At 46.8% G+C, this 26,670-nt stretch overlaps 2 protein-coding genes across 5 annotated transcripts in view; one reads left to right on the plus strand and one right to left on the minus strand.

Moving 5' to 3' along the window:
• The window catches only part of DCHS1 (dachsous cadherin-related 1), a 158,817-nt gene extending 158,416 nt beyond the window's left edge, over positions 1-401 (minus strand). Inside the window, exon 1 of the mRNA XM_045025235.1 lies at positions 371-401. The gene's annotated coding sequence lies outside the window, so the exon portion shown is untranslated. The remainder of the gene's footprint in view (positions 1-370) is intronic.
• A 6,260-nt stretch (positions 402-6,661) lies between these two features.
• The window catches only part of LCMT2 (leucine carboxyl methyltransferase 2), a 66,503-nt gene continuing 46,494 nt past the window's right edge, over positions 6,662-26,670 (plus strand). Inside the window, exons 1-8 of one of the 4 annotated variants that reach the window (XM_045025253.1) lie at positions 6,662-6,821; positions 11,825-11,949; positions 14,044-14,125; positions 14,512-14,692; positions 15,491-15,647; positions 16,114-16,303; positions 16,868-16,975; positions 17,621-17,711. In XM_045025253.1, coding sequence (XP_044881188.1) covers positions 6,672-6,821; positions 11,825-11,949; positions 14,044-14,125; positions 14,512-14,692; positions 15,491-15,647; positions 16,114-16,303; positions 16,868-16,975; positions 17,621-17,711 — 1,084 coding nt within the window. In that variant the 5' untranslated portion in view covers positions 6,662-6,671. Of the gene's footprint in view, positions 6,822-9,589; positions 9,640-11,824; positions 11,950-14,043; positions 14,126-14,511; positions 14,693-15,490; positions 15,648-16,113; positions 16,304-16,867; positions 16,976-17,620; positions 17,712-26,670 lie in introns of those variants that run through there. The other 3 variants (XM_045025268.1, XM_045025273.1, XM_045025261.1) reach the window with 3 other exon arrangements.

Consider the following 26,670-nt stretch of genomic DNA (forward strand, 5'->3'; position numbering starts at 1 on the left):
TCCTATGTCCATCTCCACCTCAGTCCAAGTGTGTGCATTTTTAATATACAAGGCAACACCTCCTCCCTTTTTCCCCTATCCTTCCTGAACAAGCTGTACCCATCCACACCAACATTCCAATCACGTGTATTATCCCACCAAGTTTTGGTGATGCCAACAATGTCATAGTTGTATTTATTTATTAGCACTTCTAGTTCTTCCTGCTTATTACCCATACTTCTCGCATTTGTATATAGGCATCTAAGATCCTGATTTGATCTTGCCTCCCAGTTTTGCCCTGACCCTCCTTTCTCTCTGCCATTATAGCCCACGCTCCCTCCTATTTCCGACCCGTCTCCATGTTCTCCACTTACCTGTGGGCTTTGCTCACCTGTCCCCGTTGAACCTAGTTTAAAGCCTTCCTCACTAGGTTAGCCAGTCTGTGTCCAAATAGGGTCTTTCCCCTCCTCGAAAGGTGAACGCCATCTCTGCCTAGCAGTCCTTCCTTGAATAGCATCCCGTGGTCGAGGAAGCCAAAGCCCTCCTGGCGACATCATCTTCGCAGCCAGGCATTCACCTCCATGATGCATCTGTCTCTGCCCGGGCCCCTACCTTTGACAGGAAGGATGGAAGAGAATACCACCTGTGCTCCAAAGTCCTTTACCTGTACTCCCAGAGCCCTGTAGTCACTCTTGATTCGCTCAGTGTCACACCTCGCAGTATCATTTGTGCCCACATGGATGAGTAGCATTGGGTAGTAGTCAGAAGGCTGGATAATCCTCAACAATGCCTCTGTAACGTCTCGGATATGGGCCCCTGGCAGGCAGCATACCTTTCGAGATGAATTGTCAGGGTGACAGATGGGTGCCTCCATCCCCCTCAGAAGAGCGCCTCCGACCACCACTACTGTACGTTTCCTATTCGCAATTGTGGCAGCAGACCTCCCAGCCTTAGGGATATGAGGCTTCTCCTCCTCAACTGTAGGGGGTGATTCCTTCTCTCCTGTATCAAGAAGAGCATACCAGTTACTTATTACCATGGCGGGAGGGTTTGAAGCAGGGGTGGAGCACTGCCAGAAGTAACCAGCTGCCAGTGTCCACCCCAGTGATTTCCCTACACCCCCCCCAGGGGGGGTGTACACCCCCCCTGAATTTTCCCAACACCCCCCCTAGTTTTGTGAGCTAGTTACATACCAATTTAGTGACTGTTTGGAAATCTGAATTTAAACTGAAACATTAATACACACTTTAAAAGCTTATACAGTGTATGATAAAATATGTGTATCTGAAAAAGTATAATAGATTTGAAAAGTATGAACATAGACTAGCTTCCTTGCTTCCTTATATAGCTGTTTTTTTATGATGTCAGTGCATTCATTTCGGTGATGTTGGCCAACCTAATAATTTCAAATGCTGATTTGTCTTAGCAAAGTCTAAGGCTATGGCTACACTAAGCACTAAGTGTAGTCAAAGCGCCAGCGCTGGGAGAGAGCTCTCCCAGCGCTGTCCGTACTCCACCTCCCTGTGGGGAATAACATACAGCGCTGGGAGCCACGCTCCCAGCGCTGGGGCTTTGACCACACTGGCGCTTTGCAGCGCCGCAATTTGCAGCGCTGGAGAGGGTGTGTTTTCACACCCTGCTGCAGCGCTGCAAATTTGCAAGTGTAGCCATGGCCTAAATGAGCTCTCCCTGACAGCTAGTGATGAGCTGGGGGCTAAGGCTTCAGGGCCAGATTATATTTACATTCACACCTAATCTACCTAGGTATCCAGCAAAAAGAGCTGTGTTGTCCAAGTGATAGATTTTGGCTGGTGTTGGGTTACAAACCACTTGAATGTGGGGGGAAAAGGGATGAAATGTTGTTCTTATTGTATGAGTAAAGGGCAGTAGAACTGTACTTAGCCTGTGATGATTTGAAGGCATCAAGAGAGAGGGTGGGGACCTGTCCCTCTCCACTGTTTAAAGACAGAGCTGATTAGGCTCCAATAGATAGTCTTTTGTTCTGTTAAGTGACCACTGCAGTTGAAATCACTGACAATCAGGTCTAAGTGCTTAGTCCTGTTGTGGGGACAGTGTTCCTGTGGGTACAGTGTTTTTGTATAAGAGACAGCCCAGACTGCACTAGCAGCAAGGTTCCCGCACTGAGAGCTCAGCTGAAATCACTGAGCGCTGGTGGAACCTCAAGAGACCAACTCACAGAGGTCACAGTGGTAGGTGACAGCAGAAGGTGACTGTGCAGGGCCATTGGCAACAGAGCGGTGGAATGAACGGTGGCACAACGAACAGCCGTGGCCAGAGCGAACTGTGCCTTTTTGTCCCCCACCTGGAGAGTGTACTCACGTGAAAGCACCTCTGAACTCTGAGTCTCCACTGACCAAGGACAACACCGGTGAGTGGAGTGTGGTGGAGGGAAAAGTGAGGGGCATGTTAAATAAACATTTGTTTGTTGGACTATATTTTAGTCACTTTGCTCCAGAATGCTGGATTTGTGACTGGGAATGGAAACTTATATAAATATGTTTCCCAGTAGGCCAAGATTTTTGAAATGCAGTATTTGCCAAGGTTGTTATCTCACATTGTTGCTATCTTGGGAGGTCATTATGTTGGGGAGTTTCTGTACTAAACATTTTTATTATAATTAATTTTTACATAAGAATGGTCATACTGGGTCAGACCCATGGTCCATATAGCCCAGTACCCTGTCTTACAACAGTGGTCAAGGCCAGGTGCTTCAGAGGGAATGAATAGAACAGGGAATCATCAAGTGATCCATCCCCTGTTGCCCATTCCCAGCCTCTGGCAAACAGGCTAGGGACACTCAGAGCATGGCATTGCATCCCTCTCATCCTGGCTAATAGCCACAGATGGACCTGTTCTCCAGGAATTTATCTAGTTCTTTTTAAAATCCTGTTATAGTTTTGGTCTTCACAGCATCCCCTGGCAAAGAGTTCCCTGGGTTGACTTTATATTGTGTGAAGAAATACTTTCTTTTGTTTTTTTAAAATCTGCTGCCTATTAATTTCATTGGGTGACTGCTAGTTCTTGTGTTATGTGAAGAATTAAATAAAATTTCCTTATTCACTTTCTTCCCACCAGTCAAGATTTTGTAGACCTCTATCATATCCCCATTAGTCATCTCTTTTCTAAGCTGAAAATTCTCAGTCATTTTAATCTCTCCTCCTGTTTCATACCCCTCATCATTTTAGTTGCCCATCTCTGTACCTTTTCCAATTCCAATATATATATTTTTAGGATGAGTGACCAGATCTACACACACTATTCAAGGTGTGCACATACCATGGATTTATATAGAGGCAATATGATATTTTCTGTCTTATTATCTATCCCTTTCTTAATGATTCCCAACATTGTTTGCTTTTGTAACTGTTGCTGCACATGGAGTGGATGTTTTCAGAGAACTATCCACAATGACTCCAAGATTGTGGCATTGAGTGTTAACAGCTAATTCAGATGCCATCATTTTGTATGTATAATTGAGATTGCTTTCCAATGTGCATTACTTTGCATTTATCAACACTGAATTTAATTTGCCATTTTGTTGCCCAGTCACCCAGTTGTGTGAGATCCCTTTGTAGCTCTTCGCAGTCTGCCTGGGACTTAATTATCTTGAATAGTTTTGTATCATCTGCAAATTTTGCCACCTCACTGTTTACCCATTTTTCCAGATGAATATGTTGAATAGGACTGGTCCCAGTACTGACCCCTCAAGGATACCACTATTTATCTCTCTCCATTCTGAAAACTGATAATTTATTCCTACCCTTTGTTTCCCATCTTTTAACCAGTTACTGATCCATGAGAGGACCTTCCCTCTTACCCCATGATGGCTTATTTTTCAAAAGTCAATTTAAATTAAATACATTTTTTTTAAATTATATATTTTTTTAGAAATCTAGATCTGTTATGTTTTTTGGTGTAACTTGCATTTTCCTTATGTTAAATTTGCATTATCCTAACAAAACATTTACTTTGTTCACTTTCTTCACATCAGTCAAGATTTTATAGACCTTTAGCATATCCCCCCTTAGTCATCTCTTTTCTAAGCTGAATATTCCCAGTCATTTTAATTTCTTCTCCTATTTCATACCCCCAATCATTTTAGTTGCCCATCTCTGTACTTTGTGCATTTCCAGTATGTCTTTTTCGGGATGGGGTAACCAGATCTGCACACAGTATTCAAGGTGTACATGTGCCATGGATTTATATAGAGGCAATATGATATTTTCTGTCTTATTATCTATCACTTTCTTTAAAAAGCAAAGGTTTCAGAGTAGCAGCCATGTTAGTCTGTACTGCAAAAAGAACATAAGCTTTCGTGGGCTACATCCGATGAAGTGGACTGTAACCCACGAAAGCTTATGCTCAAATAAATTTGTTAGTCTCTAAGGTGCCACAAGTGCTCCTGTTCTTTTTAAAAAAGCAAACAGAATGTTGGGAATCACTGACTGCCGCTGCACGCTGAGTGGATGTTTTCAGAGAACTATCCACAATGACTGCAAGATCTTTCTTGAGTGTTAACAGCTAATTCAGACTCCTTCATTTTGTATGTATAGTTGAGATTGTTTTCCAATGTACATTACTTTGCATTTATCAACATTAAATTTCATCTGCCATTTCATGAGATCCCTTTGTAATTCTTCGCAGTCTGCCTGGGACTTACCTATCTTGAATAGTTTTGTATCAGCTGCAAATTTTGCCACCTCACTGTTTACCCATTTTTCCAGATCATTTATGAATATGTTGAACAGCACTGGTCCCAGTACCGACCCCTCAGGGATACCACTATTTATCTCTCTCCATTCTGAAAACTGATAATTTATTCCTTTGTTTCCCAACTTTTAACCACTTACTGATCCATGAGAGGACTTTCCTCTTACCCTATGATGGCTTACTTTTCAAAAGTCAATTTAAATTAAATACTTTTTTTTAAAATGTATGGTTTTTTAGAAATCTAGACCTGTTGTGTGTTTTGGTGTAACTTGCATTATTCTTATGTTAAATTTGCATAATCCTAACAAAACATTTACTTTATTCATATCTTTTTTTATATATCTCATTGGTCCTGACACCCCCCCCTGTAAATTCGAACACCCCCCCTAATTTCAATTCCTGGGGAAACCACTGGTCCACCCTGAGCCATCTCCTCCTCCACCAGTGGTGTGTCAGCAGTCCTGTGTACTGGGACAGCTACCCAGGGCCGGCTCCAGACTCCAGCGCGCCAAGCGCGCGCGTGGGGCAGCATTTTAACGGGAGGGCGGCAGGCGGGTCCGGTGGACCTTCCGCAGTCATGCCTGCGGGAGGTCCAACGGAGCTGCGGGACGACCGGACTTCCCGCAGGCATGACTGCAGCGGGTGCGCTGGTCCCGCGGCTCGTGTGGACCTCCCGCAGGCATGACTGCGGAAGCTCCACTGTAGGCGCGGGACCAGCGGCACGTCTGCGGGAGGTCCTGCGAAGGCGCGGGACCGGCGCTCGGCAGTGCGAGCGGCGCAGCGCGCCGCCCTGCTTGGGGCGGCGGAATTCGTAGAGCTGCCCCTGCAGCTACCTCAGCTGTCTCCAAGTGGATACTGTCCAGGACTTGCTCATGGATCTGGATGCTCCTCAACCTAGCCACCTCCTCCTGTAGCTCTTCCACCTGCTGCCTGGGAGATTCCACCAGCAGGCACTTTCACATTGGATGGTCCCCCCAGCCTGGGTATCAGTAAGTGGGAATTGCAGGTCACAGTCCCTGCAAAACCACACCAGGATCTGGGTAGAAGCATCCATGCTCAGGTGCTCTGTCTGGCTACAGGCACAGGTGGAGGAGATAGAAGCAGTGCTGGCACAGGTGTTGCAGGGCTTCCTAACCATCGTAGGCCTCCCTCTGTCAAATTCCCTCTCAAACTCCCCTGTCTGCAGCCCCCTGGTCGCTCTGCCTCTGGCTTTTAAAGCCTGCTTGCCTAGGTCAGGTCCACCCCCTCGTGAGTCACACTGGGGGAGGCTAATCAAAGGCAATCAAGGGAACAAGGTCAGGCACTCTGTCCCAACTACCAGTGTTTAAAAGAGAACTAGATAAATTAATGGCAGTTAAGTCCATTGATGGCTATTAGCCAGGATGGGTAAGAATGGTGTCCCCAGACTCTGTTTGTCAGAGGATGGAGATGGATGGCAGGAGAGAGATCACTTGATCATTGCCTGTTAGGTTCACTCCCTCCAGCTCTGTGCTGCCAGTGGCCTGTGCGCCCCAATGCGATGCTGCAGCCTCTACATTTATTTGACAAATAAAACTTGCAGAATTTTGCAAAGTTTCACACTATTGTGCACAGAATGTTTATTTTCTTGACACATTAAGCGCTGGGGAGTAAAAGTTAAGAGCCTCCCCCCCCGCCCATTCTCCCCTCCGAGTGCGCTGATGCAGCAGCGAGCGCGGCACAGGAGCCCGGTTTGGGCGCGGGACCGGACCACCGCGGGACACAGCTAATACGATGGGCGGGGGAGGACCCCGATTTCCCCGCCCCCTCAGCCCCTTTCATCAATCAGCCTTTAGCCCCGCCCTTTCCTCCATCTGTGACCATAGAGACTGACCAATAGCCTCATCTTGTGACGGACGGCCCCGGCCTCTCTATCCGCCCCGGAGGCTGAGCTCTATCACCCTGGGCGGGTCTCTCCTGGGCGCCGCCGGAAGCCGCTCTCTATGGTCTCAGGAAGGCCACTCCGTACAGCGGGAGGTTTCTCACTGCCCAGACTCGTCTGCGGGCCGGCGCTCGAGGGAGGGCGCCGGTTGCTCGGCAGCGGTAGGATGGGCCGGCGCGGGAGGGGCCGGCGCGCGGCGCGGGACGAGGCGGTGAGTGAGCGCCGGGATCGCGCGGCCTGTGGGAGCCCCGCCCGGGGAGCGCAGCGGGGTTAGCGCTGGCCTGGCCCGGCCGCGTCGTGCTGGGGGCGCTGCCGAGCCCGTTTGCCAGCCAGGGCCCATCCCCTCGCCGCCGGAGCTCGGGGAGCTCGAGACTTGGGGTGGCGGCGCACAGCGGCAGATCCGCCTGGCTCGTAACTGCTGTTGTGCACTCGGGGCTCGGACCGTCCCTCCCTTCAGGGGTGTCAGTGCAGCGCGTCTCACGACACGTTTTTGGAGGCCTCAGAGTGAGGCCACCGGCTCTTGCTGGTGGCTGCTCTGACAATTTTTCCTAAAATTCATAATTAACTTTTGGAAAAGCAAGTATGCATATATGTGTCCAAATATTCTACTTCATTTATGAAGGGTTTTTTACAGACTCGATGATAAAAATAATGTACAATTGTGTCTATACTGGACCTAAAGAAAATAAATATACAAATAAGGTATTTTGCACATTATTGTCTTTTGTTGTTTCTTTTGCTTTCTGGTTGCATTTTTAAAAAGGCTAGCTAGGAAGTTTCACAGCAGACTTGCTAGCTAGCTGGGAGGCTGTGAAAAGTGATATTAACAAAAATATATAAATCTAAATTTTCACAGCAGACTTACTCAGCCTTGCAACCCCCGGGGACAAATTAAACCCTGGATGGGGAAGTGAGCATGGAGACGGCGGCCAGGAGTAATGGGAGGCCGGATGGGAGCCTGTCATGGCATTGGAGGCCAGGGCTGGAGCCAGCGCCTGTGTGGCCAGAGTCCCGAGGCCAGAGTCCCGCTGATGGTGGCCAGAGTCCCAGGGCTGGGAGAAACAGCGGGGGTCAGGGGCGATGAGGAGTGTGTGTGGTGAGCTCAGGGCCAGAACCCGAAGCTCCACAACTGGAGCCTGCTGCCTGCCACCCCAGGGCTGAAGCCAAAAGCCCAAGGAAGGTAACAAACTCACTGGCTGCTTGCTTCTCTGGCATTTGTGGCTTCAGGTGGGGAGGTGGCCCTGAGAGAGGATCCACTGCTTTGCCCTGCCTCCCCAGTCATTGCCCAGGAGGCTGTGGGTGCAAGAAAATCTCCTGGTGGCCGCATTTGAGAAATGGTGAGCTAGGGTATAGCACCAATTGGGGAAAGCAGTATTTCAAATATTGAGGGTTAAGAACTCTGTCTCAGCTTGGAAGTAAACTGTTGCTCCAAAGAGAGTGAAATGTGCATGTGCAGCATGACTTATGTGGTGGAAAAATTAACCACACATTGTGTTTGGATCAAAACAGCCTGAGGCCCACTTTATTACAAGCATGCAGGGAGACACAGCCAGCCTACCTGGTCTGTCTAACAAGGGAACTTCACATTTAGTCAAACACACTTTTCATTTGTAATATCCTTTTAAACAGAAAAACAGCTCCTTATTAGGAATACAAAAGCAACAAGCTTTCCTGTTTATTATCAGGTTATACTTTTGCTGTTAAGGCTTCTAGCGATTACATTTACATTTCATTTCACAAGACTGGTATTTTTCATTCTTTCTCTTCTCCTGCTCCTTGTACACCGTTATTTTAATTAAAGTTATCTTGGTCAAAGCTTGGGCCTACTCAGTTTGCCCTTACAATTACTTCTGGGGAAACTTTGCACCATTACTCATGTGCAGAATTCATGTCCCTGGCAGATTTCTTTGCTTCTCCTCCTGGTCAGATGCAGGCACCTTGGTTTTGGTACCTGGAGCACCTGACATAGATGTAAATCACAGCAGGGCTGAGTGTGGGGTCACTTGCTATTGCAGTGCACTTGGAGCTGAGGATGCCTGGGCAGGTCCAACTGCTAGTCCTGGCTGTGGGAGGATAGGACTACTTCTTCCCTTGCATGGGCTGCTCCTGGGGCCAGGTCAGAGCTGCTGGCAGAAGTCTCCCCTGGTTGCAGGAAGCTCCATACACCCCCTTCTTCCTGACCTCATTGCTCCCCAGCCACTGTATGCATACCCCCACAGAGTCTCATTCCCCCCTGCACCCATAACCCCCCAACAAGCCCCTGTGTATCCAGATCCTCCCCCACATGGGCCTCACACTAAGCCCCTCCACACTTGGATACTGCTGAGCTGAGCCTGCTTGCCCCACACCTGGATTGGAGGGCTATACATATATGGAGATATACCTATCTCATAGAGCTGAATGGGACTCTGAAAGGTCAAGTCCAGCCCCGTGCTTTCACTAGCAGGGCCAAGTACTGATTTTGCCCCAGATGCCTATGTGGCCTCCTCAAGGATTGAACTCACAACCCTGGGTTTAGCAGGCCAATGCTCAAACCACTGAGCTATCCCTCAGGCTGGGTGTGCTTGTGAGACTCTGTCCCTCTTGTGATGCCCCTGGCACAGAGAGGCAGGGCCCTGAGGTCTTTGTTTCATTGATGGAGCCCGGGCTCTAGGACTCTGCAGAGTGGGAGGGTACCAGAGTTCCAGCTTTAGTCCAAGCCCAGAATTCTGCAGAGCAGCCTGAAACAGCCCTGCAGCCTGAGCCCTGTGAGCCCAAGTTGGCTGGCATGGGCCAGCTGCAGTTTTTCTTTGCTTTGTCACCATACCTTTAAAGTCTTCTGTGCCTGACATACATGGCAATATTAGTACACTACCCTGATATAATGCTGTCCTCGGTGTTGTTAGTAGCTACCGATGTGTAGCTCTGCTCTTGTTTGATGATAACAGTCGACTGCGTGTGTGTTCCCTCTATGTGCTGTCCCGGCTCTGCGCAGATAGCTGACACAGCAAACCCCGAGAGAACCCTCAAAGACCACAGACTCTAGTAAGGTACGAAGGAACCCGAGCTAGGTTTATTGTCAAACGAAGCACAGTAATAGTTTCCTATAGACTCTACAGGACATACTACGAATATGTGCCCCCTGGCAATGGACACAGCTCAGTCAGTGGTGGGACTTTCCACTGCCCCCTAGGCTGGACAAAGATACCCACTCCAGGACCTACTTTTATACAGTTACAGGACAGATTACTCATCCCTCCTGACGTATTGACGTACAGCCTCTTGGCTCATTAGGGTGCTGTCTCCCCTTTGATCATGTTGTTCCAGACATACAGATCTATCCATCATGCTGTCCTGTCTTGAAGATGCACCTGCCTGTTCCTTGTTATGTCTATGGAGTGTCCTTGTATCAGGCTGTCCAGGTGCCATCTTGGCACAAGTTCCTCTTATTAGCCCTTATGTGTGAACATACCTGCTTCTAACAACCCTGTTCTCACCAATTTCTGTGAGTGAGGCCTGCCTCTGGGATTACAGCCCAGCTTTTGCTTAGCAGTGCCTGGAAGTACTTTGGTTCAGGCTTTAGGCCTCTGACACGAGTTTATTTCAGGGCCTCATCTTACTACAGTCGGGAGCCAAAAAATCTTACCGTTTATAGGTGAAACCGTGTTATAGTGAACTTGCTTTGATCCGTCAGAGTGTGCAGCCCTGCCCCCCTGGAGCGCTGCTTTACTGCATTGTATCCGAATTCATGTTATATCAGTTCACATTTTTTCGGGGTAGAGGTGTATTGCCATCTATTCTGTGGAGCCATATAGATGTGCTAATATGCTTGTAAGGAATCTATTTGTCAAAAAAACATTTCCTGAATCTTTTGTTGTCTGTATTGTTACAGACATACTTGCTGACAGGTATTTTGAAATAAATTACCAACATAATTGAAAATGGCATGATTATATTGTGTTGTTTCGACAAAATTTGCAGAAATTTTAATTTTTTGGCCCAGAATTCCCTGAGGAGTAGTGACTGGGGCTCTGATGCAAGCTAGAGGGTTTACAAGAAGTCTGTTGTCACAGTAATTGGGTGGGCTCAAGGTTACATTCTGTGGTCATGAACTATACGCACATTCTGTCAATTCAGTTCCTATCCTTGGCAGTTTTTAGACCAGTGGCTCTCAACTTTTCTAGTTTACTGTACCCCTTCCAGGGGTCTGATTTGTCTTTCATACCCCCAAGTTTCACCTCACTTAAAAACAGCTTGCTTACAAGATCAGGCATAACAATACAAAAATGTCACAGCACATTATTACCTAAAAATTGCTTAATTTCTCATTTTTACCATATAATTATAAAATAAATCAATTGGAATATAAATATTGTAGTTACATTTCAGTGTGTGGTATATAGAGCAGTATAAACAAGTCATTGTATGAAATTGTAGTTTGTACTGAGTTTGCTAGGGCTTTTTATGTAGCCTGTTGTAAAATTAGGCAACTATCTAGATGGAAGACCTCTGCGTACCCCTGGTTGAGAACCATTGGCCTGTGGCAACAGTCAGGAGGAAGCAGTGGGGATGAGGTGGGGCCTGTTGAGGCACTTTGTGCTGTCTGGGGTCCTGGGGTAGAGGCCTCTGCAAAGAGGAGGCTGGCTTCTCCTTAGCTGCTAAATCACAGTATAAATATTACATATTTTCCTAGTGTAACTTCAGTGATGATGGGAGTGTTCTGCCATCATGGAGTGGGGCAAGAGCGGTATGTTCAGGATCCTGAACAAGGTCCTGACTCCCTTTCTAGTACAGCTTTGCAGTCTTTACAGAAGAAGAGAGGAACTCTCTCTGCCTCTGATGCCTGTGGCATAGGGTTACACCGTGGCACAAAGAGTTTATGCATCAGACTTGGACTGCATATTGGGCCACTGATGCTCTAGTCTTCTGACCTCACACAAGCTGTTGGTGAGTCCCCATGACTGGTATGGTGGGAGGGGAGAGTGCATCTATGGGTACAGCAGAAGTGTGTAGTCTGTCAGTGCCCTAGTCCTGCTGCCGGGCAGCATGTTTCACTTGAACACTGAGGAAACTCACTGGGCTTGTGAGTCTCCAAGGGATGAATTAACTTGGTTTCTAAAGGAGGAAAGGGCTGCGCAGCCCTGTTTAGTCCAGCTATTTCCTTATGGCTACTCCTAGGTAGACATCAGCAGACAGAATGTGAGTGAGCAGTCCTTCTCCTTGTTCCTTGTTCAGATTCAGGGCACTAATGACAGCAGTATTGTCAGTAAATGCTCCACCGCTGCTCTTGGCTACATCCATGATGGCTTCCTACAGTACTTCGTTACCAAGAGATGCAGACGAGCACCGCTGATTCATTGGTGAGGAACGGGCTTTGGTTTTGGTTCTTGCTATCCTTTGGGAGGGGCTACTGTTACTTAGTGGGAGGGGGGAATTGCTGTGATTGATTTTATTTTGTGGGTAGAGCTTCCATTGTTCTGTACGGTCAGTAAATCATCCTGGCCTTCGGTCTTGGTCATTCTTTTTCTTAATGGAAAGGCACTGTCGTCATTGAGCAGAAAGCTATGCTCAATGTTGAGGTAATTTTTCTGAGTGTTCTAAGATCCACGTGCACAGTGAGATTGTCCTAAACATTACTGTGCAATAACAGGGGCACAAGTATATTTTAGGGTACAGTTTTAGTGTCATTTGGTAATGGAGTTCTTGATTTATAGGCTCCCCCAAAGATGGGTTTTAAAATTTTCAGATGGTGTAACAGGGTTCCACTCACTGCAGGTGCACCTCCTTATGGCTGGTTTTGGGAATTAGCCCTTGTGCCCATTTCACACCCCTTTCTGTTGCTTGTGCTGTGGCCTCTCTCTCCGAGACTTAGGGTGCTCCTTCTTCATGACTCATCCCCTTTGGCCAAGTCACTGTATAGTCCTCCAGTTCTGAGGTAACAAAGTCCCACCCGACAAGCTGTCCTTGTTCTGTTTCAGGCAATCTTCTGTTTCAACTCCAGTTTGTTTGCCACTTTTGCAGTGGCTGGTAGGGGAACCTGGGCCCATCTGCTCCTGTGGTTCTAGCCCAGGGACCTAGCAACCTGGGTCTGCTAAGTCTCAGACCCGGTTGCTGTTTCGCTGGGCTCTTCCCTGCTCCTCCTGTTTATCTCTTTGCATATCTATGGGTTTACCACTGGAGCTTCTGCCCCTCTCTGTGGCTACTTCACCTTCTTAACCACTTGTCAAATTCCCTAGTCCAGGGCAGGATCCAGGGCTTATCCTGTCTGTGGATTTACTCCTTGACCTTGGCCAACTCTCTTTCACTCTAGTGAGTGACTGCAGAAGTCATCCTGCCACCCCCTCCTTCTCTCACTTCCTGGCATTACACTCCTATCCCTGCTCCTTCCCTCAGCTGGGCTTCATCTGCCATTAAACCTTATCAGTGTCTGGTTCCCCTGCAGCATATAAGGTTAATTGGCCCTTTCTGGCACACTACCATGCACAGGGCTCATGTGGTGTGGACACCCCATCACAGTTAAACTTTTTTTCCACAGGTCTAGGGAAGAAGGCTATTAACTTTCATAAAATCTATGTCACTGGATTGTCCCAGTTTAGAAATATTTCAAAACTTAACTGCTCTATAAAACTTTAGCACCACTGCTTACAGGTAGTTTTGTTAGTAGCTCTTTTGTGATTTACTCATTTGAATCCTTAGGGGAACAGACACTGCTCCTTAAATCAAAGGATGAAGAGTTCAAATCCTCCTCTAGGGAGATTTGTGTGATATGAATGTTAGTGCTCTCAGTCTGTCTTTTGCCTGGTGTAGTAGAGGCTTATGTGGGAGGGTCTAGCTGTCAAGGTGAAAATGACACCAGAGAGGATGGCACGGGAATCCTGGTCAAGATGAATCAGTTCTGTGCCAGAAGAGGCCCATTGATTTCCAGCATTAGGCACAATTGACTGGGTCTGTGCTGGGAGCTGGGAATACACATGTTTGGTGCAGGCCACAGGCATGTAATGCTGAGACTAGGAGATGGGGAGGAGAACACCAGTGGTAATGAATGGGCTATTTCACTTCAGAAGACATACTGGGCATACTTCCCCACTGCTCAGCTACCAGCTCTGCCCTCCCCTTGTCCTCAGCAGGCCTGGAGTGGCCTTATGAAGGAAGGACAGTGGTAGCTGCCAGGCTGTGAGAAGCACATTTACCAACTAGAGGCAGCAAAGGGGAAAGGAAGCAAGCTCCAGACTGCCTACTCCACTTCAGAGGCCAGAGTAGCAGGAATGGGCTATGCATGCTCTTCTGCAGCACAGGGGAATCACAGAGGTGTGAAGTAGAGGAGGCGGGAATGACACCTTTTGGGAAAGGAATGGGTTCTGAAGGTAAGGAGTGAGGTTCCCACCAGCTGGGGAGTGTAGTGTTTTTGAGTGAAAGGGGAAATCTGGATACAACAGTTGGATTTTATTTCCTAGGGGTTACTATGTCCGGGCCCAAGCTGTGGATCATTGTGTGCAAGAGTTTCTGCGACAGAGTCAAGGCTACCCCAGGAGACAGGTGAATTCTCTGGGGGAGGAGTGCAGGGGCTGAGCTCCCATTGTGGGTCTGGGAAGACCTCCTTGGTGTCTGTGATCTGCATTAGGGTGGCATATCCTCTGTGATCCCCTCCCGGGAAGGCACAGATGGGTATATGAGACTGGCACCATTAGGTGCCCACTTTAGTTCTTTGAGCCTGGGCAGAGGAGACAAAATCATTGGGAGGGGGGCACTGTCTGTGTACACGTTCCTACTACTGGGGCTTTGCCATGCCAGGCTAATGCCCCATGGATGTTGGCACCTACATACTTTGGTGCTTTGTGCCCTGCAAATACCCAGGCTGCTGCTGGAGTTAAATAACATTTCTCTTTTTTTTTTTTGTTTTTTTTTTCCTTTTCCCCCTGCAGATCCTTTCTTTTGGTGCTGGCTTTGACTCCCTGTATTTCCGCCTCAAGGCTGTGGGTCTTCTGAGTTGCCTTGTGGTGTATGAAGTAGATTTCCCAAGTGTAACAAGCCGAAAAGCTGCTCTTATCAAGGGTACAAAGGACCTGGCCATGGTTGTGGGAGGAGTTGGAAGGAGAGAATCAGGTATGACGTTTCTGGCTGCAGCAGGCTAGCCAGAATGCAACTTACCTGTCCTCAGATGCAGAGTATATAGGTGGAGTGTGCACAAGGGATACTGAGAATACACTGGTTGTAAGTTTCCTGGGCCTTTTGCAGACCATTCTTGACATTATCCCTCTGTGGCCTATTAGTGATGGGAGTCTGTGGCACGGGTTTTCCCAGTCTCCTGCCCAGTGTTCCCTCTAATTTTTCCCACGCATGTGTGTAATTAATTTTGTTATGTGCACCAGTATGGAGGTGATGTGTGACACATCACCTCCGTACTGGTGCACATAACAAAATTCATGAGGTAGGGGTGGAGCCAAGGGGTTTGGAGTGAGAGGGGGCTCAGGGCTGGGGCAGAGGATTGGGGTGGGATGGTGCGGGCTCTGGGGTGGGGCCAGAGATGAGGGATTTGGAGTGCAGGCTGCCCTGGGGCTGCAGTGGGGAGAGAGGACTCCCCCCAGTGCTCTCTCCCCGCAGCAGCACTTGGGCTGTGGGGGGAGAGGCATCTCTCCCCCGGCCGCAGCAGCAGGTCCAGTCCGGGGCTGGGGGAGGGGCCCCTCTCCCCGACACATCCCTGAGCGCCTGTGCTGCCCTTAATAGGCTGCTGTGCAGCTGAGAGGGAACTTAACTTATGCCCCCACGTGCTGTCAGTGGAGGTGGGGACACTGTTGAGAGTGGGTTGTCTCTCGTGTAGGTGTTCCTGTCACTCCTGCTGCTGCCAGCATATCAGCAAGAGGTTAGTGTTGTAATGAGGGTGTCTTGATTGTTTTCCCCCAGGAGCCATGAGCTTTGCTGTGGAGGATTATAAATTGCTGGGAGTGGATTTATCTGACCTGTCTAAGCTGGAGCAAGCCCTAAAGGAGGCAGGCCTGGACCCTGAGGTTCCCACCATGCTTTTAGCAGAAGTGGTGCTCACTTACATGGAGATCAGCAGGTTGGCTGGCTCACTCTTTTCCCTGTTAGCTAGGTGCCTAAGTGGGTGCAGTGAGGACAGTATTAGTATGTGGAGAGGGTCTGAGAGAGGGAAGTCTGATCCTGGAGACCTGTATCTAGAGCCTTTTGGCTGTTCCCTGGGTGAATTGTGGAAGCCATTGGTAGCTACTTAATTGAGCTGCCATGGGGTAAATCCCTTCATTAAGTTGGTAATGTGCAGAACTACATCTCAAATGGGAATGGCTCTGGATCCTGGCAGCTCCTCGAGCTCTCTGGGCAGCTGGGGGAGGGCTCTTGCAGCTTCCCAGCACCAGAGGCATCTCTGCTCAGCACACTTCCCTCCAAACAGAACAACCACCTCCAGTGGCACCCTCTGTGGATCTGCAGGAAGGATCCTGGTGCCTGCTCCCATCCCTGCTGGGGCCACAGCCTTCTTAATTTCTCTCCTCTGCCTATTGCTCTGACAGGTCGGATGCTTTGATCCAGTGGGCAGCTCAGCACTTCCCCTGTGCACAGTTTGTGGTCTATGAGCAGATGCACCCCGAGGACCCCTTTGGTCGCATCATGCAGCAGCACTTCAGCCAGCTGAACTCTGTGCTGCACACCCTGGCCCAGTATCCCGATTGTGAGGCGCAGAGGAAACGCTTTCTCCAGCGGGTAGGTGGTTATGGTCCTGGAGCAGGTATGGGGTCTGAGCCATCTGGGAAAGAGCATAACTTCAGAAGGCAGGGATGATCCCACTGGGCTTTGGTCAGAACCAGGCCAGACATAAGAGGCACTACCCTCTCCAGCAGCCACATGGCCTCCTCTCCCCATGCCCCGTCTCTTAGAGCACCTTCCCTTGTCTGACAGCTCTCTCCATGCAGGAGCTAGTATACTGCTCACTGTGGTGAAGCTGCATCTCTCAGAGGGCCCCACAAGTTCAGGACTTATTAGCTGCGGTGCAGTGTCGACTCTGAGCTAGTCATAGCAACATGCTCAGGATGTGAATCCTGCAGCCAGGAGGTATGCCCATACAATACAATACAATAACAATAACATGGGGACTGAGCTGTCCATGTTCGGGCCAGCCAATTGTGTGGGAATCTGGCCAGCACTGCCAGTTTGACTATGTTTTAGGGTTGGGAGCAGGTGGTGAGTCTGTCACTGGGGGAGTGAAGCCCCTGCTGTAAGGGAGTGGAGTGGGTTATGGCCCTGAGGGAATGTGGGTCTCTGTTTTAGGGATGGACCAAGTGCAGTGTCATTAATATGAATGAATTCTACGCCGGCTTTATCCCCGAAGATGAGCGACGGAGAGTGCAGGCTCTGGAGCCCTTTGATGAATATGAGGTAACTTTACCCCCTTTCTTTCTTATTCCAGGGGCCTGGCTCCAAGGGGCTGTGCACTGTAGCTTCCCTTATGGTCATGGGGCTGGTTGCGCAGGTGCTGCTGGGGATATAGGTGTTACTGGGTAGACAGAAGAGGCCCTGGGAATCTGAGACCCAGTTAATGTGGAGCCCACAGGGAAGCTGCCCATGAAGCTGAGGCAGGCAGCAGATGTTCTGGCCTTTTAATATATGTTTCAGTGACTGCCTGCCTCCTGCTCCCACACCTGGCTGCACAGGCCCCATCCCATGGGCAGAGTCAGACCCCATTCCCTAAACTTCCCAGAAGTCAGTGCACGCCCCAGTGCTGTAGCTTACTTCCTGAGTGGGCCTCTGCCCTAGCTTCAGTCTCCAGATGGGCTCAAGACCAGACCTGAGGTAAAGTGCCTGGATTACAGCAGTGTGCTCCCTGTACCAGAAACAGGGAAAAGGAGAGCTTTCCTGGTGCATTGTTGGCTACTTTGATATCATTTTTAATAGGGTTTGGAAATCTAACAGGTTAACCTTATCTCCATCTGCTGTGGGCCTGCAGCCCTTCCCCTACATTCCTCACCCCCCACACCACCACTGCTGCAAAGATCTGAGTTTCTCTTTTCTGGCTTGCTGCAGGAATGGCACCTGAAATGTTCACATTACTTTATCCTGGCTGCATCAAAGGGGGAAGAGCTTGCCTGGAGTCCTCTATTCTCCAAGATGCCGGGTAAATATGAACTGACTCTCAGTGGCACAGGCCTCTGAAAAGATCCAGGGGTATAGCCTTTCTCCAGAAAGAGCATGTGAGATTCTGCCATCTGAGCAGACCTCTCCAGACTTCCTGCTAACAATGACTTTGCAATCTGTAGCTGTCATAAATATAGAGAAAAGGGTAGCATAAAATCTCTTTGGCAGCTGTACTAAATCGCTTTACCTGTAATGGGTTAAGAAGCTCAAATAACCTAGTTGGCACCTGACCAGAAGGACCAATGAGGAAAGAAGATACTTTCAAATCTGGGGTGGGAGAAGGATTTGTTTGTGGCTCTTTTCGTTTGTTCCCTCTCCGGATGGAGGGAGAGACCAAGCCGGTACAACATCTCCTGAAAATATACCTAGAATGATCCATCTAAAATCACAGAAATTGAAGTAGGCAAGGAAACGCATTAGGTTATCTTTTGTTTTAGCTTGTGAATTTTCCTATGCTACAAAGGTAGTTTTATTCTTGTTTTTGTAACTGTGAAGCTGAGTCCAGAGGGGAGTCCTCTGTATTTTAAATCATTTTATTACCCTGTAAAGTTACCTTCCATTCTGATTTTGCAGGTGTGATTCTTTTACTTTTTTCTTTATTATAAAGTTCTTCTTTTAAGAACCTGATTGATTTTAGTGTCCTGAAGATAAAGGGTCTGGTCTATACTCAAATTGCTAAGGCAATTAGTTGGTATATTATTCTCAAGCCTCCCCAGAAAAGGGGGTGAAGGGGTTTGGGGGGATAGGGATTCCAAGTGACCCGTCCCTGAATTTTTGTGCAATTCACTTTGGTGGTGGCAGCAATACTGTCTAAGGACAAGGAAAGGAATTTGTGCCTTGTGGAAGTTTTTAACCTAAGCTGGTAGAATATAAGCTCAGGGGGTCTTTCATGCGGGTCCCCACATCTGTATCCCAGAGTTCAGAGTGTGGTGGAAAACCTAACAGTAGCACTGAGGTCAGCATTGCACCCTGCGATGTTGGTGTCCTGGCTCAGTGGCACTGAGTGGTGAGAGCTTTTCATTCCTTCAGGTTGTTGCACTCTCCTAGTTCTGAGTTTTCTGGATGGTGGCTGCAACTCCTCCCTCCCACCCACTGCTTATTTGTGGCATTCTCTAGACTCTGTCTCTCTGATTTCCTCACTCCTGCCTCCCCACAAGGCCCTTGACAGGGTTCCTTCCCCACTCTGAACTCTGGGGTACAGATATGGGGACCTGCATGAAAGACCCCCTAAGTTTATTTTTACCAGCTTAGGTTAAAAACTTTTCCAAGGCACAAATTCCACCTTGTCCTTGAACATTATGCTGCCACCACCAAGTGATTTAGACAAGGAATCATGGAAAGGATCACTTGGAGTCCTAGTCCCCCTTAGCTGTATGTTTATGACAGCCCTGTAGGCCATTCTGTTCTTTCTATTATATATAGCAGGCTTGGCCAAACCACGGCTCGTGAGCTGCATGTGGCTCTTTTACTGTTAAAGTGCGGCTCATGGAGCCCCCAGCCCATTTTCTGCCTACCGGACTGGGGGTGCCTCCCGCAGGGCTGAAGATCTGAGCTTTTCCCACCTTCCCAATCTGGTAGGTGGAGAAATGGCTCTGTGGCCTCCGGGAAATAGTTCAAGAGAATTTAAACCCTGGTGAACCAAATAGCGTAAGAGTGAGACCAATAGAAAGAGAAGCTTGCACATGTGCATTATACCAGGAAATTGCATCATTCTGTGTTCAGACCTTGTGCTGTGTGGACCTTGTAGGCTCACGATCTCCCTGCATTCTGCAGAATACAGACTGTGTTTACTGTTCATAAGTCGCATTTGAATAGTTTTAGATTTAAGTGTTAACCATATATTAATTTTGTGGATGACAATTGTTAGAGGGCTTTCCCTTCACCCTCCCACTTCCCTGGTTCTTGTCACGCAGACAGCAAGCAGCAAAAGACCAGAAGTCCGAAGTGCAGACAATGCATTGTTTATTGGGATTAATTTCCAGCAAGCATGATTCCAATTTCCCACTCACTTCCTGTTTGACCCCAGTTTATATAGTAATATTCTCAGCTATACCTTAACCAATCATTTTACTGAAATTTAACTAACCAATCCTAACATATTGTAACATAATTCTCTAACCAATTATATCTCACTACCCTAATTAGCTTACACCTAGCAAAATTAATTATCAGCAGACAGAAACAATTAGAGAACCGGACAGATTCACAATAGAAAAGTGGGGGCCATAAAGATAAAACAATACAGAAATGAGAGTTTCACAACCATTGATAAGTGATTTCTTGCCGGACATGATGCTATCAAACTAAGTTTTCTTTAACCATCTTAAGATTTGTTTCTTTACCTGGTGGTGATGGGCACTATCAAGTTGCAGAGGGGGAGGTTTAGGTTGGACATTAGGAAAAACTTTTTCACTAGGAGGGTGGTGAAGCACTGGAATGGGTTACCTAGGGAGGTGGTGGAATCTCCTTCCTTAGGTTTTTAAGGTAAGGCTTGACAAAGCCCTGTCTGGGATGATTTAGTTGGGTTTGGTCCTGCTTTGAGCAGGGGGTTGGACTAGATGACCTCCTGAGGTTCCTTCCAACCCTGAGATTCTATGATCAGGACAGGATCATCTTCCTAACAGCCCAATACCACCTTATTTCAGTGTGACTGGTTTGGAATGTGAGGATGTGCATATGCTTCCCAGCTTATGGCTGCCTCTGCTGCTTTACCAAAGGCCTTAGTCTGAGGCCTTGTTCTTAGGCTATCTTGGTGCGAGAAGGCCCTTACACAGGCGAACTTGTGATTTTTTGATTCTTTGTTTTATACCTCTATAACTAGCTAAGTGATAAAAAATACACCTAAGTTCTTAAAGTATAGGCCTTTACAGGCAGGCCTGAGTATCTATATTCTAACAACAATGACATCTTCAAAATTGTAAGAAATGCAAGTATGAAGAAGAAAACCGAAGTTTTAAGCTAGAATTGGAGGAAGATTTTGCATTCACTGTTAAGGATGCCAAGTACCTGTGCCTTATCTGCAATGCCTTGCTCGCTCACTACAAAGCAAGCAACTTGAAATGTCACTATGAAATGAATCACAATAGCTTTTCATCTAAATACCTTGCTGAATCAGAATTAAGGAAAAACAAGCTAACCACATTAAAATTACGCCTAAACAGTTAACAAACACTAGTTTTGGCATTCAGTAAGGAAGCTAACACGACGACTGAAGGTAATTTTGTTATGGAATGTTTCAGAGTAGCTGCCATGTTAGTCTGTATCCGCAAAAAGAACAGGAGTACTTGTGGCACCTTAGAGACTAACAAATTTATTTGAGCATAAACTTTCATGGGCTACAGCCCACTTCTTCGGATGCATACAATGGAACATATCGTGAGGAGATATATATACACATACAGAGAGCGTGAAAAGGTGGGAATTGTCTTACCAACCCCTCTGCCATGTACGGTGGCCAAACCGGACAGTCTCTACGCAAAAGGATAAATGGACACAAATCTGACAACAGGAATCATAACGTTCAAAAACCAGTAGAACACTTTAACCTGTCTGGTCACTCAGTAACAGACCTGAGGGTGGCAATTTTGCAACAGAAAAGCTTCAAAACCAGACTCCCAATGAGAAACTGCTGAACTCGAATTGATATGCAAATTAGATACAATCAATTTAGGCTTGAATAGAGATTGGGAATGGCTGAGCCATTACAAACATTGAATCTATCTCCCCATGTAAGTATTCTCACACTTATTATCAAACTGTCTGTACTGGGCTATCTTGATTATCACTTCAAAAGCTTTTCTTACTTAATTGGCCTCTCAGAGTTGGTAAGACAACTTCCACCTTTTCATGCTCTCTGTATGTGTATATATCTCCTCACGATATGTTCCATTCTATGCATCCGAAGAAGTGGGCTGTAGCCCACGAAAGCTTATGCTCAAATAAATTTGTTAGTCTCTAAGGTGCCACAAGTACTCCTGTTCTTGTTATGGAATATCGCTCATGCTAAACATCCATATTGCGATAGAGAATTTAAGAAGAATATTGCAGAAGTGGTTGCAATTTTAGATGCAAGTAACACAACTTCAACAACTAATAACGCAAATTTAAATTTTGCACCACGCTATGGAGAGCCATATTTCCGAGATCAGTACTGATGTTATAAACAAGCTGCAAAACAATCTAAAGAATTCTCTAGCATTCAGTCTAGCTGTTGGTAAAGCCACAGATATACAACTAGCGGAGACAAGACAGGACTAGTGTGGGAGTGGGATCAAATCAGTATCTTAAATGTCCGCATACTAATGCGAGAAGTATGGGGAATAAGCAGGAACAACTCAAAATGCTAGTGAATAAACACAACTATGACATAGTTGGCATCACAGAGACCTGGTGGGATAATATGCATGACTGGAATATTGGTATAGAACATTAGTTCTCAAACTTTTGTACTGGTGACCGCTTTCATATAGCAAATCTCTGAGTGCGACACCCCCCCCCTTATAAATTAAAATAACTTTTTTATATATTTAACCCCATTATAAATGCTGGATGCAAAGTGGGGTTTGGGGAGAAGGCTGACAGCTCGCGACCCCTCATGTAATCACCTCCCAGCCCCCTGATGGGTCTCAACCCCCAGTTTGAGAACCCCGTGTGTGTGTATATGTATATAGCTCAGGAAGGACAGGCAGGGAAAAAAGGGAGAAGGTGTTGCCTTATATATTAAATATTGTGGCAAAGTTCCTCCTCTCCTCTAGTAGGTCCTGCGCTTACTGGCGGATTTCTTCCCCTCAGTGGTTTTCCCCTTGGATGAAACCCATAGTCTGGATCAACTACTCCTATGTCTGATTAGGAGTAGCGGGGCTAGGGGGGAACCCGGGCCCGCCCTCTACTCCGGGTTCCAGCCCAGGGCCCTGTGAATTGCAGCAGTCTCTATAGTGCTACTTGTAACCGCTGCTTGACTGCTACAGCTCCATGGGCTACTTCCCCATAGCCTCCTTCAAACACCTTCTTTATCCTCACCACAGAATCCTCCTGGTGTCTGATGCTGCTTGATTGTATGGTGTTTTCCTCAATCCTCCAGTAGTACCCCCTCTCAGTTCTTAGTTCCTTGTGTCTCTTGCTCCCAGCTCCTCATGCGCACTTCTTTCCTCTGGCTCCTCCTCCCTAGACTGGAGTGAGCTCCCCTTTTTATACCAGGTGCCTTGATTAGCCTGTCCTGATTGGCTGCAGGTGCTCCAATCAATGTAGCTCTCTCCGGTGCCTTCTAGAAAGTTCTTAATTGGCCCCAGGTGCCTTGATTAGCCTGGAGCAACTGCCATTTTGGTTCCCATGGTACTAGGGATTTGCTTAGCCTGGAGCTAACATACCTGCTCCTCAGTACTTTCCTGTAGCCATCCGGCCTTGCTCCATCACAATATGTATACACTTGGACTGAGGTTGAAATGGAAATAGGTGACAGACTTGTTGAAAGTCTCTGGGTAAGGGTAAAAAACAAGGGTGATGTTATGGTAGGGGTCTGCTACAGGAAGAAGAGGTGGATGAAGCTTTTTTTTTTTTTTTTTAAACTGAACAAAATCATCCAAAGTACAGGACTTGGTGGTGATGGGGGACTTCAACTACCCAGACATGTGTTGGGAAAATAACACAGCAGGGCACAGATTATCCAATAAAGTTCTTGTAATGTACTGGAGACAAATTTTTATTTCAGAAGGTGGAGCCAGCTACTAGGGGAGAGGCTGTTCTAGATTTGATTTTGACAAATAGGGAGGAATTGGTTGAGAATCTGAAGGTGGAAGGCAGCTTAACATAAGAACATAAGAAAGGCCGTACCGGGTCAGACCAAAGGTCCATCTAGCCCAGTATCTGTCTACCGACAGTGGCCAATGCCAGGTGCCCCTGAGGGAGTGAACCTAACAGGCAATGATCAAGTGATCTCTCTCCTGCCATCCATCTCCATCCTCTGACGAACAGAGGCTAGGGACACCATTCTTACCCATCTTGGGTGAAAGTGATCATGAAATGATAGAGTTCATGATTCTAAGGAATGGTAGGAGGGTGAACAGCAAACTAAAGACAATGGATTTCAAAAAGGCAGACTTCAGCAAACTCAGGGAGTTGGCAGGTAAGATTTCATGGGAAGCAAGTCTAAGGGGAAAAACAACAGAAGACAGTTGGCAGTTTTTCAAAGAGACATTATTAAGGGCACAAGAGGAAACTATCCCACTGCGTAGGTTAGATAGGAAGTATGCCAAGAGATCAGCCTGGCTTAGCCAGGAAATCTTCAATGATCTAAAAATCAAAAAAGAGTCCTACAAAAAGTAGAAACTAGGTCAAATAGAAAGGAGCAATATAAACAAATAACACAAGTATGTAGGGACAAAATTAGAAAGACCAAAGCACAAAACAAGATCAAACTAGCTAGAGACATAAAGGGTAACAAGAAAACATTCTACAAATACATTAGAAGCAAGAGGAAGACTAAGGACAGAGTAGGCCCGTTACTCAGTGAGGGTGGGGGAAATAATAACAGAAAATGTGGAAATGGCAGAGGTGCTTAATGACTTCTTTGTTTTGGTTTTCACCAGGAAGGTTGGTGGTGATTGAATGTCTAACGTAGTGAATGACAATGAAAATGAGGTAGGATCAGAAGAGGCTAAAATAGGGATAGAACAAGTCAAAAGTTACTTGAACAAATGGGATGCCTTCAAGTCACCAGGGCCTGATGAAATGCATCCTTGAATACTCAAGGAGCTGACTGAGGAGATATCTGAGCCATTAGCAATTATCTTTGAGAAGTCATGGAAGATGTGTGAGATTCCAGAAGACTGGAAAATGGCAAATATACTGCCCAGCTATAAAAAGGGAAATAAGGACAACCCAGGGAATTACAGACCAGTCAGCTTAACGTCTGTACCTGGAAAGATGATGGGAGCAAATAATTAAGCAGTCAGTTTGCAAACATCTAGATGATAATAAGGTGATAAGTAACAGTCAGCATGGATTTGTCAAAAACAAAATGTGTCAAACCAACATGATAGCTTTCTTTGACAGGGTAACAAAATTTGTGGATGGGGGGAAGTGGTAGAAGTGGTATATCTTGACTTCAGTAAAACTTTTGATACTGTCTCACATGACCTCATAAACAAACTAGGGAAATGCAGCCTAGATGGAACTACTATAAGGTGAGTGTAAAACTTGTTGGAAAACCATTCCCAGTACAGGAACTCCTCACTTAACGTAGTTATGTTCCTGAAAAATGCCACTTTAAGCGAAACAATGTTAATCGAATCCAACTTCCCCATAAGAATTAATGTAAATGAGTGGGTTAGGTTCCAGGGAAATTTTTACACACACACACACAGTTTTAAACAAACAAACAATTTAACACTGCTACATAGCGATGATGATTGTGAAGCTTGGTTGAGGTGGAGGAGTCAAAGGGTCGGATGTTTCCCAGGGAATGCCTTACTGCTAAATGAACTAGCAATTGACTGAGCCCTGAAGGGTTAACTCTCACAACACTCTACAAGGCAGCAGGAAAGGAGGAAGGGCAGACAGAGAGACACACCCTGTGTGTGGGAGAAAAAAATGTACATTTCCCCTTTAAGTAGCTCAACCCAGGCTTAAGTACACTGCCGTGTTAGTTAAATCAGCTTGCTGAGAGCTGAGACAGCAGCTACTGCCTAAAAGCTCCCTCTCTCTGTTGTGTCCCCCCCCCGCTCTATGGAAGATAGGGTAAGCAGGGTGCAGGAGCAGGGGGGAGGGGGAGACACCCTGACATTAGCCCTTCCCCCCTTCCTCCCCCCCTGGTAAAGCAAGCAGGAGTCTCTGGGAGCAGCTCCAAGGCAGAGGGCAGGAGCAGCACATGGCAGTGGTGGGAGAGACAGCTGCTGCACAGAGAACTTAGGGGAGTGGGGAGCTGCTGGTCCACCCTGGTTCCAACCACCCACCAGCTAGCTGCAACAGGCTGCTCTTCCTGCAAGCAGTGGACAAAACAGGTGGCTGCCAAACGACATTAGAAGGGAGCATTTCACAACTTTAAATGAGCATGTTCCCTAATTCATCAGCAACTTAACATCGAAATGACGTTAACCAGGTCGACTTTAAGTGAGGAGTTCCTGTAGTTATCATTGATTCGCAGTCATGCTGAAAGGGCATAACAAGTGGGGTCCCACAGGGATCACTTCTGGGTCTGGTTCTTCATCAGTGATTTAGATAATGGCATAGAGAGTACACTTATAAAGTTTGCGGATGATAGGAAGGCCAAAAAAGGCCCCAAAAGAATTTGAGGAACAGTTAGCTGAAGACACAAAATGTAATAGTAAAATTTTTTTTTTAAGTACATCAGAAGCAGGAACCCTGCTAAACAACCAGTGGGGCCACTGGATGATTGAGGTGCTAAAGGAGCACTCAAGGATGATAAGGCCATTGCGGAGAAACTAAATGAATTTTTTGCATTGGTCTTCACGGCTGAGGATGTGAGGGAGATTCCCAAACCTGAGCCATTCTTTTTAGGTGACAGATCTGAGGAACTGTCCCAGATTGAGGTATCATTAGAGGAGGTTTTGGAACAATTTGATAAATTAAACAGCAGTAAGTCATCAGGACCAGATGGTATTCACCCAAAAGTTCTGAAGGAACTCAAATGTGAAATTGCAGGACTACTAACTGTAGTCTGTAACCTATCATTTAAATCAGCTTCTATAACAGATGATTGGATGATAGCTAATGGGATACCAATTTTTAAAATGGACTCCAGAGGTGATCTTGTCAATTATAGGCCTGTAAGCCTGACTTCAGTACCGGGCAAACTGTTTCTTTGAAACTATAATAAAGAACAATATTGTCAGACATACAGATGAACATAATTTGTTGAGGAAGAGTCATCGTGCTTTTAGTAAAGGGAAATCATGCCTCACCAATTTACTAGAATTCTTTGA

The sequence above is a fragment of the Mauremys mutica genome, chromosome 1 (assembly GCF_020497125.1).
Source record: "Mauremys mutica isolate MM-2020 ecotype Southern chromosome 1, ASM2049712v1, whole genome shotgun sequence".
Taxonomy (NCBI): domain Eukaryota; kingdom Metazoa; phylum Chordata; order Testudines; family Geoemydidae; genus Mauremys; species Mauremys mutica.